Raw genomic sequence first — 21,075 nt, 5'->3', positions numbered from 1 at the left:
TCCCCAGCCTTTTAGCTCACTCTCTCCATGCAGCTCGCCCCAGGACTCCGCTGGCATGGGCAAAGTCTCCCTCAGTGTCCCAGGAAATGTGGAGTTCATATAATCTGAGACATTTTGCTCAGGAGGAGAGAGTCTTTTACTAGTCTATTAACTGATGGTCCCAGGAAAACTGACTACCTCCAGTTGTATATGGGCACCTCAATGGGCAGAGCAGTGTCAGGGTGTGAGGCAGAATCGCCTAAGTATGGGAGCTAGAACAGAAAGTCCCCACCAATAATAATAATAACAATGACGACAACAACAACTACTACCTATAGAGAAAGCATTCATGAAACTCTAGAACCATTGACAGATTGTAGCCTTCTGGAAAATTCAAATGTGCTATGTTCAAGGCCTCTGCTAAGACCAAAAAGACATGCAAATGCTCTGGGACTGACAGCAGCATGAGTCCTGGAGTCATACCCACGCTGCTTCTAACCCCAACTTACAGGAGTGATGTAGGCCAGGCTTGCAAAAAATAAATAAACAAACAAACAAACAAATAAATAAAACTAGACAAATAATTCAGGTGGAGTTTGAGGAAAGCAAGGCTATGGTCCATATATGGGATGTACTCGGAACCCCATGGGATGCAAACACACGCATATACTTTAAAATGCTAGATCAGGACAGTTAAGATGCAAGTTTTTTGTCTTGAAGGGAGGATTTAGTGTGGGAGAGCGCAGAGAGCTCCCAGAGGTCTAAATCCCTCTGAGCACCAACAACGACCCTCGTTCAACTCGTCGCCAAGTTCCCTGTGCCCGCCGGTCCCCGGTGCGGAGCTCAGAGTCCCCGCGGGCCCGGCCCTCGGCGTGTCCGCGGGGCGCCGGGCGGGGGGCGGCGGGCGGGCTCACTGTCCCCGCTCCCCCCCGCCCCCACGCCGCCCCGCGCCCCGGGAGGCCCGCGGGTTATTTATGGATCCGGCTGCGCTGCGCGTCACGGGCCCGGCCCGGCTGACGGGGCCGCTGACGCGCTTGGCCGCGGGGCTGCGCGTCCGGCCGGTGACAATGGGCTCCTGTGTGAGCGGCCGCCGCCGCCGCCGGGGGCCGGGGCCGGGGGGCTGGGGGCCGCTCCCCGACCCCCTCCCGCCGCCCGCGGCCCCCCGAGAGGCGGCCGGCCCTTTCTTCCCGCCGCCCCGACCGGCCCTCGCCTGCTGGACCTTTTTCTTCCTTTCTTTTTTTAAATCAGTATGTTCCCTTTGGCCCAGCTGTCGCTCCCACTCCCCCCGTTCCCCGCGTCTCCCCGCTCCTTGGTGAGAGAGGGGGGACCTGGCCCCGGGGAGCGGGACGCACAGGAGGCGCGGCCGGCGGGGAAGGCGGACGCCGAGGGGCCGGAGCGCCCGCAGGTAACGTATCCCGGACCCGGACCCGGGCTTTGTGTGGGGTGGGGTGGGGAGGGGACGCGGGGTGGGGGTGATCGCCGGGCAGCGCCCCCGAAGGGACTCCAGGCGCCCCGCTCCTCCGCCCCGGAAGCCCGTCTGGGTGCTTTAGCGCCAAGAGAGCGAAAGAGAAACTTCTGCGTAACTGACGGGAGGAGGCTCCTCCCGAGAGGCCTGGGCGATGGATAGGGGACCCCCCCCCCCCCTGCACTCTCCGCCCCGCCGCCTCCCGCCGCCTCCCTCCGTCCACCCCCACCCCCTCCGGGCGCCCGGGCCTGGGGAGTCCCCCCTCCCAGCCTCGGCCCCCCTCCCGCGGGGTCTGCCCTTGGACGCCCCCGCCTCGCAGCAGGAGGAGGGCCGGCGGGGGTTTGGGGGGACCTCCCGGGTCCCTCCCCGCTCAGCCGCCGGGAGCCGGGGAAGCTCGCTCTGCAGCCTCGCACGTGGCAGGCAGGCAGGCAGGCAGGCAGGCAGGCAGAGAACTTGCGGTGCCTTCTAGGAAATTGCAATCGATTTGTAATGCAGTTTTCGCTAATTGGGAGTTCAAAATTAAACTTTAATAAAGCATTTGTGTCGTCTCGTCTAATTGTGAGAGCTTCCATCCGTCCTGGTTTAGAGAGACTTGAAGTCTCAAGGCCATGGCGCTAAGCTAGATCCGCCCCTCTTCCGCCCCCCTCCCCAAGTACAATTCCGTCAGCCGGCGTCGGCGCAGCTGGATTTCCGTGAGGTACAGATGTTGCTAATGGCAGCTTAAGCACGGATGGGCAGAGAGCAGACGGAATGCAACATGTTGCCATATGGTTCCTTTAGCCTTTTCACCTCCAGGGGTGTCAATCACATATTCTGGGAGGGACCCGACGACTCTCTGAACGGTAAAATAAAGGACCTGGCACAATGTATATCCCTTGACCTGATATGTTGTTATAACAACAGGAAGATAGCATTCCAAAGTTTCTGTGGTGTACATTGAACTACAGAGCCACATTTCAGATTCTGTCACACCTCTTTTTATTTGAGGGGCTCTGTCAATCATTCTGGCTTAGAAATCTGTTTCCTCTTCTCACCTCTGGGTGATACAAAGTTTGGAAAGTTTAGCAAAACTGTTTTTCTTGGATATTGCCAATCAGCCCTCCAAACAGCAATCAATGAGGGTATGGAAAATATGATTTTCAGAGCTGGTTACTTAAGAGTAGCAATCTTAGGAACGCCATACTTTTGAAACTCACCAGTAAAGGACTGCTATGAAAAGTGGTGTTGAGTTGTTTCAATAGAACTCCTAAATCTATTCATTAACTATTTGAAATTTTGTGTATTTTTTTAAAAATATATATTTTATTTATTTTTTACAGAGAGGAAGGGAGAGAGATAGAGAGCTAGAAACGTTGATGAGAGAGAAACATCGACCAGCTGCCTCTTGCACACCCCCTACTGGGGATGTGCCAGCAACCAATGTACATGCCCTTGACCGGAATCGAACCTGGGACCTTTCAGTCCCCAGACCGACGCTCTACCACTGAGCCAAACCGGCTTCGGCTATTTGTGTATTTTTTAAATAACTTCAATCATTATTAAATTTTGGAAAGTAACTTACAGAAAACCGTGCTTAGAAATGTGAAATATAAGAAAAATAAGGAGGAAATCAATTTCTATACATACACACACTACATACTACATGTGTACTCCAACTTGAATCCTGTATGTGATAGTACTGGTCACTTGTTTCCCCCAACACCCCATCCCCAATGTGTCAATGACAGCATACTGAGTCTCTGTTCAGAGCCTCCTGGAATGATCCTGTAATATTTCACAGGTCTTATTTTTACAAACCCTGGTGACTAATATATTTAACTCATGGCCTCTAATTTCAGATGATAAACATGGCTGTCCTTTACTGTATCCCTCATTTTTCTTTCACTAATGCAGAGAGGCAGCACTGAGAAACAAGAAACTTAAAGGTTTTTTTTTAAACTTTTTTTTTTAAGAAAATTGACTCACTATAACATTTTTATATTTACCTGAAAGTTATAGACATATTATTTTTAAAAGACTTTACTTACAACAATATGCAAACCATATTCATTCATGTGAACTGATGGATTAGGGAAATACAAAATAGACATAAACAGTCTTTAAAAGCATATATTTTCAGTCATGTCAAATTTCAGAAAGTTAACATTTTGAAAGTTTGTCTATACCTCATGTCCTTTCAGGTCTGTTTTTAAATTACCACATAATGTTTCTCCATTTTTCTCTTTTTGTGATGGCTGATAATTGGTTACTTGGTGCTCGAGTTAATGCAATAAGTTTGATATTATTGTCAACTAATATAAGATAATTTGTGTCTTTATATAGCAGAAACTCTTACACCGAGCAAACTAAGATATATATGTGAGTTATGGCAACCTTTTCTGGAGGCTGTTTTTGGTAATCTTGTAATGGCTGAGATTTCATTTCTGAGACATCAACACTCAATGAGTTTTAACCTTGATCAGTAGTGAGCTTGTCAATAATGGCTCTATCTTCATGACTTCTGAATAGACAGTAAGTGTGCCCTTCTACCAGTCACACAGAACTTGTCTTACAAAGTTGTTACCGTCATGAACAGATATTGCAGACTTTTGTTAGGCCCTGAGGGTACTAATGTATTCCTCCTTCAAAAGCCAGGCTAAAGTCCTGCTATGCTTCATTTCAGAATTCAAGTCCATTCATTAGTCAATAAAATCCTAAGTGGCACTATTTGTTTTTTCTCAAGTTATAACATTACATATAGTTCATGAATAATTTGGGTCCTTTTATATACAAACTATGTATGTTTTTGGTACACACACACACACACACACACACACACACACACACAGTAACAGAATCAAGATATGCATCTTGCATCATGACTTTATTTTAAATGAAGATTTGATGGATTTCCATTGTTACTCTACAAGAGGTGACTGGCTGCCAAGGCTATAGCTGGAAAGTGCTAGCATTATTATCTACGTATATGGGAACTTTCTTTCTTTCTTCCCTCCTTCCTTCCCTCCCTCCCTCCTTCCCTCCTTCCTTCCTTCCTTCCTTCCTTCCTTCCTTCCTTCCTTCCTTCCTTCCTTCCTTCCTTCCTTCCTTCCTTCCTTCCTCCCTCCCTCCCTCCCTCCCTCCCTCCTTCCCTCCCTCCCTCCTTTCTCTCTCTCTCTCTCTCTCTCTCTCTCTCTCTCTCTCTCTCTCTCTCTCTCACTTTTGGCTCTCAACCTCACTTCTCTCTTTCAATATTATCTTGCCTTTCATATTGCTAATCTGATAATTTGGATATGAAAACTTTTGAGAATGTGCTTGTAATGGCCAAGAAGATTTTTACCAGTATTTTGTTTGTTTGTTTGTTTGTTTTGTTTTGTTTTTTGGTTGCTTTCTGATTTACAGACTTTATCTTGAGCTAGTATGTTTATTTTTAATGTAAAATTGAGAAATACTTTTAGGATAAGGTATATTCCCCATGCTCTAAATAATTTTAATTGTGATGCAATCCTCGATGCTTTCTTTTAATTGTTATTTTTAATTCACAAGTGTATTTTAAAACATTTAAAATAGGACAGATTTATGCGTTTCTCAAGGTAACATGGGGCAGGTTATGAATAGGCATCAGGCCTGTAATACAACTTCATTCCAGTGAGTGGGGGAGGGGAGGGAAGCCAGCAGGAAAGAGTATATAATCGCACTGCACTGGCCCTGCTTGCTTCTCAAATGGAAACTCATGTTGCTGCATTGGAAACTTGTTTCTCTCTGTGATAGCATTCCATTTCTAAAGGATTTTTAAAAACTGTCAAACTGTAAATATTTAACCAGCCAAGCAGAAAACAGTCTTTTATTCTCAGCTACATATGCAGCTTTGTTTTTATCTGGGCTAGGGTGAGTGCCTGTAAATACCACATACAATTTTGACTTGGTTTTCCTACTTTGACTGAAGATTGGCAGGAGCTCTTTAACCTTGATCTGTTCATGTTCTCTATTCAGATAAACACAGTATTTTATACATTTGTAAGATTATGTTTGCATTTATTTAATTTATGTCTCACTCTCTTTCTTTCTTTCTTTCTTTCTTTTTTTTTTTTTTCAAGCATGTAGCCTGGAATGTTTGTTCTACTTTTTTTTTTTTTTCTTCTCTTCACATCATTACTCTGGTACTGCTTGATGTAACTTGATTAGCTCCCTCCCCAGTCATGATTGGTAATTAAAATAGGCATTAAAATTAGTCACTTAGCAATTTTGCTGTTCAATTGGCAATTAAATTACTTAATTGCAATTAAAGTCCTAATTTTAATTGGCAAAATGATAGATGTAGATTTAAGATAATATGTATAAATACTTTAATAAGTGTCTATATAAGGATTACTTAATTACTTAACTTCAAGTTTATGCTGTTAACTTTAGAACTTTTAAGCGAGCAATGAAATTTATATTACATGTATTCAAAGGATATGGTAATTAGATTTATTGCTTACCACTATAAGGGTCCTTGCTATAGGTTACTTTTATGGTATTAAAGTTATAGGCTTGGTAATTGCAGAATTATGATGAGAAAATGGCATATATATGTCATAATATATAAGTATCGTATCTTTATTTTTTATTAAATTAAGAGGTTAGTTTAGGCCCTGAGTCTATGTTATCACCCAGTTAGTTTGAGGAAAAAAATCAAAAGTGGTTATTTTATCATTAAAGGTAGAACAAAAACTAGCCAACTGAGGTATACACATAAAAACTGTTGCAACGTGTTTGTATTTCATCTACTTAAACAAAATGCTATTGATATATAATACCGTGATGGTTACTAATGTTAATAGCTCATTTTAAAATTTCAAGTATCCTGGATATTTTGTTAGCATATAGCAACTTATGTTCAAGATCTTTAAAATGTCGTTTAGGGCTTTGTGCATTTAATGACCCCCATGTTTACTGAAATTAGCAATGAAATCTAAAAGCAAAGTTACACTTCCTTGCTTAATAATAATAATAATAATAATAATAATAAAATTGTTACAGATGAAAATATTGGTGGTTGCCAGGGGCTGGGAGGAGGGGAACAGGGAGAGTTATTGTTTCACGGGTATACAATTTCAGTTTTATATGATGAAGAGTTATTGGAAGGGAGGGTGGTGATGAGTGCACAACAGGGTGAATGTATTTAACACCACTAAACTGTACAAGTAAAAATGGTTAAGATGGTAAAGATCATAAAATTGTGTTATGTGTATTTTATCACGATAAAAAAGAAAATGTGAAATGTTTAAAAGTGAATAGGCAATGATTATCCAGAGTCAAACATTAGAGAAAAGGTGAAGGATTTTTATTATGCAAAATACTTTTTGAGTGTCATGAGGTTTCACCGTATATTTTTCAGTTTTACAATTTTAATTTACAAGTAAATGGTTCTAGAAAAAAAATGTCCTTTTTTCCCTCTGCACATCTAGAACTGGGTTCTGAATTAAAGTGAGAAAGAATTTTTGAAAGTCTTTGCATTAAATGGTTTTTGATGAAAATGGGCCAAATAAAATTGAGTGAAATCACAACTACCCAAAATGTGAATGTCAGCTAAGCAATTGACTTGTTCTGTAAACATCCTATAGCAAAGGAACAAATTATTGGGTGATTAATATCCTATTAAGTCAAATGAAGTGGCAAAAGCAAAAATAAATAAACAAATAAATAAAATAAAACAAAAAACTAAAAAACAAAACAAAACACCCCAAAACCAAACCCCTTAATATTATAAAAGGATTTTGCATTTTCAGAAACAGGTTGTTTTTTTTCCCCAATTTTTTTTCCTTCAATCAATAAAGTGAAACTTCCTTGCCAAATGGAGGTAATGCCATGAATGTGTCTGTCTAAATATAACTTAAAATATATATCTCATTTTTATGCTTAAAATAGGTTTCATTAAGTAATTTTATCATGGCATGTCCTAGAGTTACCTTGATTCTTACAACGTAAGAGTGATGTATATTCACCATATCTGAATGGTAAGGCTAGTCTGAGTTCATTTTGGGAGACTAGTGAAGTGAATCCCTAAAGGCCCTCTTCACATGCATTAAGATAGAAAATCCTAAGGGATTACATTCATGTTTGCTTTCTAAATTATATGAAAAGCTCAATTTTATTAAGTATAATCTACCTAGCCTTGGTTTAGATGTGAATGTATGTATTATTTATGTTGATTTTTTCATATTTTTTACTTTGGTTTAGATGTGAATGTATATATTATATTGATTTTTTTATAAAAACATTTTCCATACATGTGCCAATATGTCCTGCTTAATATTGGTTACTATAATAACATATAATATCATAGTATTACTTTCCTAAATGCTTTACTGAGGTCATCTAATAGTAGCATATATTGATAGGAATAATAATTTTAAATTTTATTGGATTCAAAAGTAGGAGCTACTTAGGAGTAGGACCAACTTTTACTAAGAAAATAAACCACCAATTGGGGATAACTGTAAATGGCAATAATTTAAAGTTATATCGGATTCTGAGCCCTAAAAAGCATTTTGTTATTTTAATTGAGTTATGAAATAGTTTATTTTCAAGAATCTATGTTCAAGAATCTTGAAGGATTGCAGTCATATAAATGCACAATTTCAGTTCCTTTTAGCCTAAAGCATCATTTTTAACATTTTCTAAAAGGTTGTTCAAATTGTACATTTTGATTCCATTATATGTGTAATTAAACCTGCATGCACAAAATCATTTTCTTATGTTCTAGCAAATATACCCACAGGAATCCTCTTCTAAACTATAATTTATTTAAACATGTAATCATAGGATTTTAAAAAACATGCTTTCATTTTTCCAAACTGCATGCCAATTTGAACTGCTTGGTGATAAAATGAAAGATTTTATTACCATTTTGACCCCCCTCCCCCTGCCCCCCCGACCTAAAAGCGAGTTAAACACGAGCAGGAGGAAATAAAGAAAATCTATTGTGAACCTAACTCCATGTGTTAAACCCTTTCCCAGACAAATGGAAGAGAATCACAGATTTGTAAATATTTATGAATTCCAGCACAATATGAATATTGGGGCCTGCAGCATGCTCTCCTCCGGATTGGCCTAAGTAGTAATGGCTCTCTCCTCTCTCTCTCTCTCTCTCTCTCTCTCTCCCCCCCTCCCCCATTGGCCTAAGTAGTAATGGCTCTCTTCTCTCCTCTCTCTCTCTCTCTCTCTCTCTCTCTCTCTCTCTCTCTCTCTCTCTCTCTCTTTTCTTTTATCCTCCTGAACGTTGTGGAGTCTGGCCCCCTACCGACAGAATCAGTCAATTACAGTCGTGGGCGGTCCTACTGACATTTCCACCAGAACCTGGTGGGGACACAGCAATTTGGAGTTTTGAGCATAGTCCTCCTTTACAATTTCTGATCCTTTCCACCCCAGCACTTCCGACCCCTACCGAAAAGGCCCGCTCTGGGAGTAGCTTAGCCAATAATTAAGTTGGGTATTTCAGTCTTGCATATGGTGTGTCTCAAAAGTAAAGCTTCCCAGGAACTAGTTCTCTTCCCAGAGAACTCAAATGGATTGTAGTGAGAAGGAAATCAGCCCTCCTTTTCTCGCATTTTAATGTTACATCTAATTACTCCATTCCAAGTCATTTAATAATTATTATATTAAGCTGCTGTGAAAACTGCCTCTCCCTCTTGGGTGCATTAAGACTTGGGCAAAGTCTATGTTATCAAGAAGCCAGACTCCACAGGTTGCTGGTATAGAGTAGTGAGTCACAGTATGTGTTCCTTGGAGCTCACTTTAAGAACTCCAGAACATTTTCCCACTCTCTGGGAGAAAATCCTCACGCTGTCCCCAGACTTAACCCAGGGCTATGAGAGTGTTATTTATTTATTTATTTATTTATTTATTTATTTATTTATTTATTTATTTATTCATTTATATATTTTTAACCGCACAAGGGGTGGAGGAGCCTGCGGAGGAACTAGCTCTACTTAGATATGCCTATTTGTGTGTTGCAGGGTAATAGTTCTCCAGCCCCCGCTTTCCTAGGAATATATTAAAAAATAATAACTGCCACCCCGGCGAGGCCTGCTGAGTTTCCGCCTGCCTGACACAGCGGCGGGAGCCTGGCCCTGCGCCGGCCCGAGGGCTCCCGGGCGCCCCGCTCCGGCGGAAGGGGAGGCCGCCCGGGAGGGCGCCGCCGGCGGAGCTGCTATTTTGGGCGCCGCCGGCCGGTGCGTCAATGCCCGCGGCCTGCGTCACCGCCACCTCCACCCCTTTCCTCCGCCGGCTCCGACTCTCACTTTTTCCCTTTCGTTCGCGGGACTCGCTCTGCCCACGGGGCTCTGACGCTGCCGAACTCATGCTCATCAGCTCGCCTTCGCCCTCCCCTCCGACCCCCCTGCTCACACGCCTTCCCTCGCCACTGCTCCCTCCCCCAAACACACACACTCACACACACACACACACACACACACACTCACACTCTCACACACACACACACACACATACACACACTCACACTCTCACACACACACTCACACACATACACTCACACACACACTCACATACACACACATACACACACAGACACATACACTCACATACACACACTCAGACACATACACTCACATACACACACTCAGACACATACACACACACACACAGACACACACACGCACTCACACACGCACACACACACATGCACACACACACTCATACGCATACACACACTCAGACACATACACACAACATGCACACACTCACTCACACTCATACACATACACACACTCAGCCACATACATCCACATGCACACACACATACACTCAGACACACATGCACACACTCAGACACATACACACTCGCACACACATGCACACACTCACGTGCACACACATACACACATGCACACACACTCACACTCTCACACACACTCAGATACATACACACACACACTCACATGCGCACACACTCTCTCACATGCACACACTTCCTGGTTTAATTCCCCCCCTCGCGCCTGCACGGGCAGCGCGGAGCAGGGCGGCAGAGCAGCGGCATGGCCACATGGGGAACTGAAGGCGGTCACGCAGGCTTCTCCCGCTGCAGCGCCCAGAGCCTGCGGCTGGCTGCCCGGGCAGCCAGGGCACCTGATGGCTTTCCCGCTCGTGCCCCCGGGGAGCGGGAGGCGGCGGGGTGCAGATCGGAGCTGGGTGGCTCCGCGGCGCTCGGGGCCAGCCCCGGGGACACAGGGATGGCGGGGGGGGGGGGGCGGGGGGGAGGGACACGAGGGGGGCGGGGAGCTGCCACGGGGCCCCCACGGCTGGAAGCGAGCCCGGTGGAGAGCGGAGAGGCGGCTGGACCCCCGCGGGCAGAAGGAGAGCCCCCGACCCCTCCCCTCCCGTGGTCCCAGCCTCTTGTAGCCCCTATGGAGAAGCCCCCGAGGCCGGCCCAGCTCAGGCCCAGGGCCGGGCGCGGGGTGGGGAGGAGCGGCGTTCCCTTTGCTAAAAGCGCCGGGCCCCAGCCGCGCGGGGAGGGGGGGCGGGAACACGGACTTGCTGAGCGGAGTTGGCGGGACCCGGAGGGCCGCGGGGGGCGGCCGGCTCCCCCCGGAACCCACACTTCGGGGAGGGCGGGACGCGATGCTTAGCGGAGCGACCCTGCCCCCTCCTCCCTGTGTTCTGTCTTCCCTTCTCGGCTCTCACGTGGAGGCGGCCAGAGCCCCGTGCTTCCGAGGAGGGTCCATTCATTTACCTACAACTCTTGGGAGCGCAGGCGGTGGTGGGCACGGAGGAGGGTCGAGAGTGCCCCAGTCCGCATCTGGAGAGATGAGAGCATCTCTCTGCCCAAGGCGCACCTGTTGCCCTCTGCCGGGCCGCATTGTCTGCGAAAGGAAAAGTGAACGGCGGCCTCACTCTGGCTTTTGGGGTCCCCGAAGGGCTGGGTCCCTGCCTCCCTCCTCCTTTACCTTCCCCTCCCCTCCCCATCCCACGCACCACGTCCTCCCTTTGCACTTGGATTCTGCAAGGAAAGAAGGGAACACACATGAGCCCCTTGCACCTTTCACTCTGTGTGTGTGTGTGTGTGTGTGTGTGTGTGGGAGGGGGGACGGGGGAGAGAGAATATGAATATTCCAGAGGAGGAGGCGGCGGCCAGGGCGAGGGCCAGGGAGAAGGGGGGTGCCCTGGGCTGGGGAAATCCCACCCCCCATGGCCCGCGCCCTCGGAGCGTGCCTGTCCCGGGACATCTGCTCGCGCCTCCGCTGGTGGAGATGACGCTTGCGGGCCAGTGAGGTTAGAGCGCTGCCAGGCACCCCCCTCCCTGCGGGTCCGGGTGCCCACCCCAGGGGTCCCCTCCGCCCCGCCTTTGGTTTCACCTTCCCTCCCGTGTGAGCGGCCGGGCGGCCTCGGTGGCGGGGGTTTTGGGGATTTGGGGGTGCGGGGGGGGTGAGATGTCGCTGCTCTGCGGGCTGAGCAGCCCAGAGTGGAGAGGTCACACCTCTCTCGGAAAAAAAAAATCGCGCACACACACACCCCCCAAAAAATCCCACCACGCCGGTCACCGAGGTGAGCCCAGAACGGTTCCCACCTTAAAACCGGCCCCGCTCGTGACGTCAGGTCGGAAACATACCAAAGCGAGCGGCGGCCAGCGCGGGGCGCGGCGGCCATTGGGCGGCGGGCTGTGACGCGCGCTGACGCGGGGCTGTAGGTGCGCGGGGCCGGCGGCGGCCACATAAACAAAGGCACATTGGCCGCCGCGCCAGTCCGCCGCCGTCCGCCCGGCGCCCGCCGCCCGCTCCGCTCCGCCGCTCCCGGCGCCCGGCTCCCCGCGCCTCTCCGACCCGCTCCGGACCCGCTCCCGGACCCCTCTCCGGACCCCAGCGGAACCGCACTCCGGCCGACTTGAATGAATGAAGAGAGGCGCGGAGAACTCCTAAATGAGTAGGTGCCATGCGTGCAGCTCGCGATCCGTCTTTTTTCTTTTTCCTTTTAATGCTTTAAGTCCTTTTTTCTTCTTTTGCACGTCTCTTCCTCCTCCCTCTCCGGGATAGGTGCTGTGGAAGTGGGCGCCGGGGGCGCGGGGCGCGAGTGGGTGCGCGCGGCCACAGAGGGCATTGGTCCCCGCACCAGCCTGGGCACCAGCGGGGAGCTGGCTCCCCAGAGAGGCTTCCAGGCTCCTCGTGGGTGGACTCGAAGGGAGACTTGCATAGTCCGGGGAGCCGTGGACTTGTCCGCGGGAATAAATGTGCTGGAAGTTTGCTCTTAGTGCGAAATGGATTGTAGCCTTTGGACACGGAGAGACGCTAAGTCCGGTGTCTACGAGGGGGACGGTCCGGACGCTACCCACAAAGTGACAGCGAGGGAGTGAGTGCTTCAGTGTGTGTGTGTTGCTTGGGAACTGTGTCCCCGCGGCTGGCCAGGGTGCCCGTGTTTCCTGGGTATTGTTGAGTAAGGAGAGGGGTGGGGGAGAGTGTCCGGTTACTAATTGGTGTGAAATCTCCGGCTTGATGTGCGCCGCGCATGTGTCTGTGAGTGTGTCAGAGACAGACGGACAGGGAGAATATGGAAAGAGTACAGTTAGGAAGCTGGGAAGTAACTAGGCGGGTAACATCCAGCACAGGCGTATTTCTCAGGGGCTGGGGGGGGGGGGCGGGGGGTGTCAAGAGTCTAATTCTTTCCACTTTTTTCTGGTTAGCCTCCCTCCCCCAGGAAGCAAGATTATGAAAGGGGGGGATGGGGCAAGGGCAACAGAAGGTGTAGATGTTTGGCTTTCTTTTTCATTTTTAAATAAGATCATCTATGCTGTAGAATGCCTTCCAAGTAGGAACATCTGAAAATTACCAGGATACAAGAATGCCTTGTTCCAGCAAGTAGGCAGACCATGACAGGCTGGTAGGGAAGGGGTTTGCCATATAGGATAAAGCCCTTCCAGCACGGTGCCAACACCAGATCGGCAACATTGCCCTCCCCCTGCCACCGACCAAAGATGCTGCTGCAAAAGCAGGGTCTGCGCTTCCCACCCCTTGGCCAGTAAAGGTGTTGAAAGATAAGTTTCGTGGACAACTGCCTGCCGGTTCACCTCTTTCCCCAGTCCCGGTGCTCTGTCAAAAGCACATTCAGATGATCGTCAGGCTGCCCAGGCCTTGCTAGCTAAGGTTTTGTAACTTATAGGGGTGGAGGAAGAGGTTTTCTTATTTTATACTCTTGACCTCTACTTCCTTCCCCAATCCCCAAAGAAAAAGCCAGTTTCACCGTGGGGAAAAAAAAATCAGAGAAGGTTCCAATGCTGTGTTTGATTCAACTCTAGTTTCCTCTTTTCGGGTCAGAATTAACCTGAAATGGGAAATGACACACCCCACCCCCATACACCCTGCCAAAGGGGCCAATTTGTTTCCTCTTAAGAATGAAATAAGTCCATGGAATGCCTTTGATTCCCCAGAGCCCTCCTCAGCAAGGATTTGCACGGTGCCATGGGTGGCGTTTTCTGTTGTCTCCAGCCATCCCTTTCACACCTGCGTTTTAACGGCTAGGTTTCCAAGGACAGAATCACGGAAGGCATAGGAGGGCTGCCTGGTGAGAGTCTGCAGAAGCCGGAGGGAAAGGCACCCTGAAGCTCTCTGTGTCTGTATTTCAGGGAGGAGATCTGACAGGCTGGGCTCTCCAATGCTTTTCTAAACATCTCGGAAACTTTACCCTTCATTGCTTTACGACACTGTCCACCTTTCAGTTCCTTGAAAACGCCTGTAACTCGGCTGAAGGTTAGTGCAACTTGATTTCTTTCTCTCCCCCCCGCCCCCCTCCCGCCCCCCCTAACCCCGATTCCCTAAAATATCAAGACCAGGGGCAATGCGATCTTCCTCAGCAAAGCCTGTAACTTAAGGTTGTCTAACCCGTCGCCCTCGGGAACAACTTTCTCATTGTGCACAGTTCAACTTCATCTCTGGGATGGGCTTGCTGAATCCGAGCTAACGGAGGGAGAGGCTCATCTGAGCTGGGTTGCCCATGAAAGGGGGTTGTGGGGGGAGGGGAGGCGTTTGAAAAGAGCCGGGGAGACCCTCCGTGGTTTTCTAGCTCTGGGTCTGCATCTGATCAGCCTTTTCCCCAGCCCGTGCGGCTCAGCCCCGCCGCCTCCGCCGGCTCCGCCCTGCCCCGCGCGCCCCTCCGCGCTCCGCCCGCCGCGGGCTGGGGCTGCCGGTGCAGCTCTAGGTGCCCCCGAGCCCGGGAGGAAGTGTCCGGTCGACCAGGCTGAGTGTATATTATCACCCTGTTTCATTTCCAGCCATGCCTTGTGTTCAGGCGCAGTATGGGTCCTCGCCTCAAGGAGCCAGCCCCGCTTCTCAGAGCTACGGTTACCACTCTTCGGGAGAATACAGCTCCGATTTCTTAACTCCAGAGTTTGTCAAGTTTAGCATGGACCTCACCAACACTGAAATCACTGCCACCACTTCTCTCCCCAGCTTCAGTACCTTTATGGACAACTACAGCACAGGCTACGACGTCAAGCCGCCTTGCTTGTACCAAATGCCCCTGTCCGGACAGCAGGCTTCCATTAAGGTAGAAGACATTCCGATGCACAACTACCAGCAGCACAGCCACCTGCCCCCCCAGGCCGAGGAGATGATGCCGCACTCCGGGTCGGTTTACTACAAGCCCTCCTCGCCCCCGACGTCCTCCACGCCGGGCTTCCAGGTGCAGCACGGCCCCGTGTGGGACGACCCGGGCTCCCTGCACAACTTCCACCAGAACTACGTGGCCACCACGCACATGATCGAGCAGAGGAAGGCGCCCGTGTCCCGCCTCTCCCTCTTCTCCTTTAAGCAGTCGCCCCCGGGCACCCCGGTGTCCAGCTGCCAGATGCGCTTCGACGGGCCCCTGCACGTCCCCATGAACCCGGAGCCGGCGGCGGGCGGCCACCACGTCGTGGACGGGCAGACCTTCGCGGTGCCCAACCCCATCCGCAAGCCCGCGTCCATGGGCTTCCCGGGCCTGCAGATCGGCCACGCGTCGCAGCTGCTGGACGCGCAGGTGCCCTCGCCGCCGTCGCGGGGCTCCCCTTCCAACGAGGGGCTGTGCGCCGTGTGTGGTGACAACGCGGCCTGCCAGCACTACGGCGTGCGCACCTGCGAGGGCTGCAAGGGGTTCTTCAAGGTGAGCGAGGACCGGGTGCCGGAGGCAGGCAGGGGAGCCCCCCTGCAGCCTGGAGCCTCGGGGTGCACGCTGGCTGCGCCTGGGTGCGGGCGGCTCAACTCCCGCCGCCCGCCCCGTCCCGGAAGGTTCTTTCCCCGGGGTCCGCAGAGGCTGGGGTGGGGGCATCCGGGTGCCTGCGGTGAGAAAAGAATGCAGGGAGACCCCGGAGACCCCGAGATTGGGGTCGCATCCCCCACCCCCGGTCGCATCCCCCACCCCGCACAAAGCCGACCCGGCCGCAGGCCTCCGCCCCGAGTTGCCGCCGGATCGGGAGTCGGAAGAGGGTCATTTGCATGAGCGCGGAGCTGTCTCTTCTGCTCAGATTGAAATTGGTTAGGACAGAGAGCCGTGTCTGAGCTAACCAAGTGGAACAGAATTCCCTATGGTCAAATTAAGTGATCTCTTTATTTCGCCATCCTGATTGAATAATCTTATCATTTTAAATAGAGAAGGTCTCCAAGGGATGTAAATAATATGAATGCCCACGGATTTGTATTTACTGAGCGTCTCCTTCCCCTTCTCTTGGCATATAAAACACAGCAAGGAGCGGCGAGGTTAGCTCGAATGTTAACGCTGTCAATTTTCTTCCGTAACATGCCCGGGGGGAGGAAAAAGAAAAGAAAGAGGAAGGAAAAGGAAGAAAAAAAAAAGAAAGAAAGAAAGCAGGCATATGTGTTTGTTTGTGGAGAGGGAGTGTATACCCCGGTCTTTCAGGAATTGTTTCTGGATTCCTTGGGTTGCTGGATTTTTAAGAGGAAATTAATTTTCGGCCTCGATTATCTTTTTGTTTTGTTTTGCAGCGCACGGTGCAAAAGAACGCAAAATACGTGTGTTTAGCAAATAAAAACTGCCCCGTGGACAAGCGGCGCAGGAACCGCTGTCAGTACTGCCGGTTTCAGAAGTGCCTGGCGGTTGGGATGGTCAAAGAAGGTAGGTCCCTCTCCGCAGTCTGTGCCCTCGGGGAACCACGGCCCCTACTCCAACCCCACTTTCCACAGACAGAGCCAGGGGTGCCCCGGTCCCCCCACCCGCGTCCAGCCTCCACCAACCGGCAGCTGCCTGCTTGCCCATCCGTCCTGCCCCAGAGAAAGCCGACTGGCTCTTCTCGTCTTTTAACTATACGACCCATTTGTAAAAGGACATAAAACAGCCCCGCGTTTTTTATGCTTCTCCTCAGTCAAGGCTTTACAAGCAGTGGGGCCCAGGGCCGCCGGGCCGCACTCCCCCCAGCTGCAGCCATCCCCCCGGAGGGGCCAAGGAGGCAGCTGGGTCCCACTAGGCCCAGCGACACTAACCGGCGCTCTCTTTGCAGTGGTTCGCACCGACAGTTTAAAAGGCCGGAGAGGTCGTTTACCTTCCAAACCGAAGAGCCCACAGGAGCCCTCTCCCCCCTCGCCCCCGGTGAGTCTGATCAGTGCCCTCGTCAGGGCCCATGTCGACTCCAACCCGGCTATGACCAGCCTGGACTATTCCAGGGTAAGAAGCTGGAGGGGGGGTATCATGTGGACCAACCCGACAGATGGGCAGGAACCCCTCCCCACCCCCATCAGGAACCCCCCCCCCCCAAACTCAGGATAAAAGGAGGCAAGCAAGACTGTGTTCTCACAGCGCTGGGGAGAGCCACAGGAGGCGGGCAGCCCCACAGACAAGTGTGGACGGGAGGACAGTGCAGCGGAAGGAAGAAGTGTGAGGCCAGAGTGGTCAAACCTCTTTGAGCCCCTTTCCCACCACCACATATGCAATCGCTAATGCCTCCGATGTCCACCCCGGAGGCTGCTGAAAAGCCCCCACTTGGATGTATTCCTAACCTTCCGCAGAGATGCTTTAATCCTCACCCTCTCTGGCACCGTGGGGGGCGGGGTGCCCACGTGGGGTTCGGGGAAGGGAAAGACAGTGTGTCCGAGGGATGGCAGTGGGGTGGGGAATCAAGTGGTCAGAGTCTTCTTTTACCCCCACTGTGAGGAATGTGAGGGCTTTCATTGGAGGAAGTGTGTCGGGCAAACTTAGAAGTCACCGTCACTGCAATTTTATTAAGATTTGCAAAGGGCGTCTCTGCTTGAGACCCACTCTGGGACTGGCATGAATACTAACATGTCAATTGTTTTGTGGAGATAAGAGTGAACGTTTCCCAGGGCTGGATGGCACTGTATTTAGTCTGTATGGAAATGGTAATTTACATATTTAAAGCAGCGACCTCATAGCACCATCCCTAATTGAATTAATTGCCCCGGAACATCTAATTTCCTTACTGGTCAGAGAGAGGTTTAATTGTTATAAAAACCTGGCTCCACTACTAGAAACGGGGTTAGCAATTTCACGGGTTATATATTTTAGAGAACCTCATTAAGTGCTTTTTAAAATGAAATTCCAGTTCCAGGCAAACCCTGACTATCAGATGAGTGGAGATGACACCCAGCATATCCAACAATTCTATGATCTCCTGACTGGCTCCATGGAGATCATCAGGGGCTGGGCCGAGAAGATTCCGGGCTTTGCTGACCTGCCCAAAGCCGACCAGGACCTGCTTTTTGAATCGGCTTTCTTGGAGCTCTTTGTGCTGCGATTAGCATACAGGTAACTGAGGAAGCAATCAGAGAGGTTGGGAAAGAAGGAAGAGAGCAATCAAGACAAGACAAGAAAGAGGAAAAAGGAAATAAAAGGAAGGAAAGAGAAGTGGTCAGAAGAGAAAATGAAAGGGGGAGAAAGAGGGATGGGATCTTAGAAAAAGGTAGAGAAGGGAAGGAGTGAGCCCAGAAGTCTTGGATGAATGTCACGGAGGTGGGATAGGGGGCGTTCTTGATTGTTATGAAATTGAACCCTTTCAAGGTCCACTGGTCTACGTTTTATTAACTCTTCGGTAATTAGGTGCCTCTTAAATCCCTCATTTATTGCTCTTCAAGTAATTAGTTGTTTAGCTTTTCTCTCTCTCTTTTTCTCCCCTCTCTCTCTTTGGTATTAATTGCAGGTCCAACCCAGTGGAGGGTAAACTCATCTTTTGCAATGGGGTGGTCTTGCACAGGTTGCAATGCGTTCGTGGCTTTGGGGAATGGATTGATTCCATTGTTGAATTCTCCTCCAACTTGCAGAACATGAACATCGACATTTCTGCCTTCTCCTGCATTGCTGCCCTGGCTATGGTCACAGGTCAGTACCATAGGCATAAGGCTCTTCTCCAGCACTGTCCAGCAGGATCTGGCCCAGTTCCCCTTTGCCTCCCATCTCCCCTGCTTTTGCCTGCCCGCTAGCTAACTGCTTTTTGCATTCTTCTTTTGTTTCGGATTGTGTTTTCTGCAGAGAGACATGGGCTCAAGGAACCCAAGAGAGTGGAAGAACTACAAAACAAGATTGTCAATTGTCTCAAAGACCACGTGACTTTCAATAACGGGGGTTTGAACCGCCCCAACTATTTGTCCAAACTGCTGGGGAAGCTCCCCGAACTCCGTACTCTTTGCACACAGGGTCTACAGCGCATTTTCTACCTGAAACTGGAAGACTTGGTACCACCGCCAGCAATAATTGACAAACTCTTTCTGGATACTTTACCCTTCTAGACCTCCTCCCATGCACTTCAAAGGAACTGGAAAGAAAACCTAAAACTGTCCAGAGGGGGCAAGTCACAAGGGCAGAGATAACCCCTTGAGCTATCTCAGCTCTAGCCACCCCACCCCCTTCCATAACCCCCAGCCCCTTAATCCTTAAAGGAAAACAAAAAACAGAAAACAAAAACTGTTGCTATTTCCTAACCTGCAGGCAGAACCTGAAAGGGCATTTTGGCTCGGGGCATCCTGGATTTAGAACATGGACTACACACAGTACAGTGGTATAAACTTTTTATTATCAAGCTTAACAATCAGTTAAATGTTCAGAAGAAAGATTCCTAATGTATGATGGGAAATGTTTGGCTGCATTTGGTTAAGAGAAATGTTATACACACACACACACACACACACACACACACACACACACACACACACACATCGTAAGGGGACCCATAAGTATTGCCCTTTAAAAGACTTCAAAGTTTTCTGCTGTAAAGAAAGCTGTAATATATAGTAAAACTAAATGTTGCGTGGGTGGCATGAGTTGAAGAAGGCAAAGGCTTGTAAATTTACCCAATGCAGTTTGGCTTTTTAAATTATTTTGTGCCTATTTATGAATAAATATTGCAAATTCTAAGTGTTGTTTGCAAAAAAAAAAAAATTATAACTACACAAAAAAGGGACCAGCATGTTGACTCTAGGTTGAAATGTTATAGGCACTTGCTACTTCAGTAATGTCTATATTATATAAATAGTATTTCAGACACTATGTAGTCTGTTAGATTTTATAAAGATTGGTAGTTATCTGAGCTTAAACATTTTCTCAATTGTAAAATAGGTGGGCACAAGTACTACACACCAGACCATCCTGACAAAAGGGACACATAGTGTTTGTAACACCGTCCAACATTCCTTGTTTGTAAGTGTTGTATGTACCGTTGATGTTGATAAAAGAAAGTTTATATCTTGATTATTTTGTTGTCTAAAGCTAAACAAAACTTGCATGCAGCAGCTTTTGACTGTTTCCAGAGTGCTTATAATACACATAACTCCCTGGAAATTACTGAGCACTTTGAATTTTTTTGTTTTTTTTAATGTCTAAAATTGTCAGTTAATATATTATTTTATGTTTGAGTAAGAATTTTAATATTGCCATATTCTGTAGTATTTTTCTTTGTATATTTCCAGTATGGCACATGATATGAGTCACTGCCTTTTTTTTTTCTATGGTGTATGACAGTTAGAGACACTGATTTGTTTTTTTCTGATAAATTCTTTCTTTGAGAAAGACAATTTTAATGTTTACAACAATAAACTATGTAAATGAACAGAACTCGATCTTCTTTCTGGGTGAGGGAAAAAATGGCAATATACAATAGATAGAGTTGGAGTTTGGTTTGGGCTAGGTCTCTTTTTCAACATCTGAGTTTCACACTGACAGACTAGATCTATGCTGGCAAAATAAACTTGGGGAAGGGGAGGGACTTGAACTAATTTCCAGAGATTTCAGTCCAGTATTTTTCCCTAATCAGAATTTTCCACAGTGGCAACCTACAATTATCAGAAGCAATTGCAACTATCTCCACTCTCCTGTTAAGCTGGCTGATCAGTGCAGCTTTCAGAAGGGACATTCAGGAGACCAAGCAGCTTTTGAACTTTTGCAAGGCCGGAAGTCCTGTCAAGTTTTTGTCTTGCACAATGTTTAGGAAATATCTCATTAAGATCCAGGAAGTCAATATGGATGTGAAGTGTGTTGCACTTAACCTCGATTTTTCTAATTCTTTAACACTTTTGTAAAGAGTCCGTGGAAGGACCAGGCAGGCATTCGGGGACCCTTTGGGCCTTGGGTCTTTGACGTAGAGCAGAACTCTGAAGAGACATTTCTTATGACTTTTTGCTTTCTTCCATGGATGGTGATGAGGTTCAGTTTGTAGTTTTCTAATAATATTT

At 48.4% G+C, this 21,075-nt stretch overlaps 1 protein-coding gene across 6 annotated transcripts; it reads left to right on the top strand.

Annotated features, from left to right (window-relative positions):
• Positions 1 to 1,004: 1,004 nt before the first annotated feature.
• On the top strand, positions 1,005 to 20,447 carry NR4A2 (nuclear receptor subfamily 4 group A member 2). Of its 6 annotated transcripts, none has more exons than XR_014795670.1 (8): positions 1,005 to 1,226; positions 14,034 to 14,157; positions 14,679 to 15,547; positions 16,387 to 16,516; positions 16,899 to 17,062; positions 17,958 to 18,160; positions 18,673 to 18,730; positions 18,881 to 20,447. XR_014795670.1 is itself a non-coding variant. In XM_084891436.1 (8 exons), exons 1-8 carry the CDS (start codon positions 1,047 to 1,049, stop codon positions 19,135 to 19,137), a joined length of 2,106 nt encoding a protein of 701 aa, XP_084747562.1. In that variant the 5' UTR covers positions 1,005 to 1,046; the 3' UTR covers positions 19,138 to 20,447. The 6 variants fall into 6 exon arrangements, 5 of the variants coding, with proteins under 5 accessions (XP_084747562.1, XP_084747563.1, XP_084747566.1 ...); XM_084891436.1 differs by having other exon boundaries at positions 18,552 to 18,730; XM_084891437.1 differs by having other exon boundaries at positions 1,116 to 1,384; positions 18,552 to 18,730.
• The last annotated feature ends 628 nt before the right edge of the window (positions 20,448 to 21,075 follow it).

Source organism: Pipistrellus hanaki, assembly GCF_964339955.1.
Source record: "Pipistrellus hanaki genome assembly, chromosome: 8".
NCBI classification, from domain to species: domain Eukaryota; kingdom Metazoa; phylum Chordata; class Mammalia; order Chiroptera; family Vespertilionidae; genus Pipistrellus; species Pipistrellus hanaki.
The sequence above is the reverse complement of the archived record's forward strand: the minus strand, read 5'-3'. Positions and strand labels throughout refer to the sequence as shown.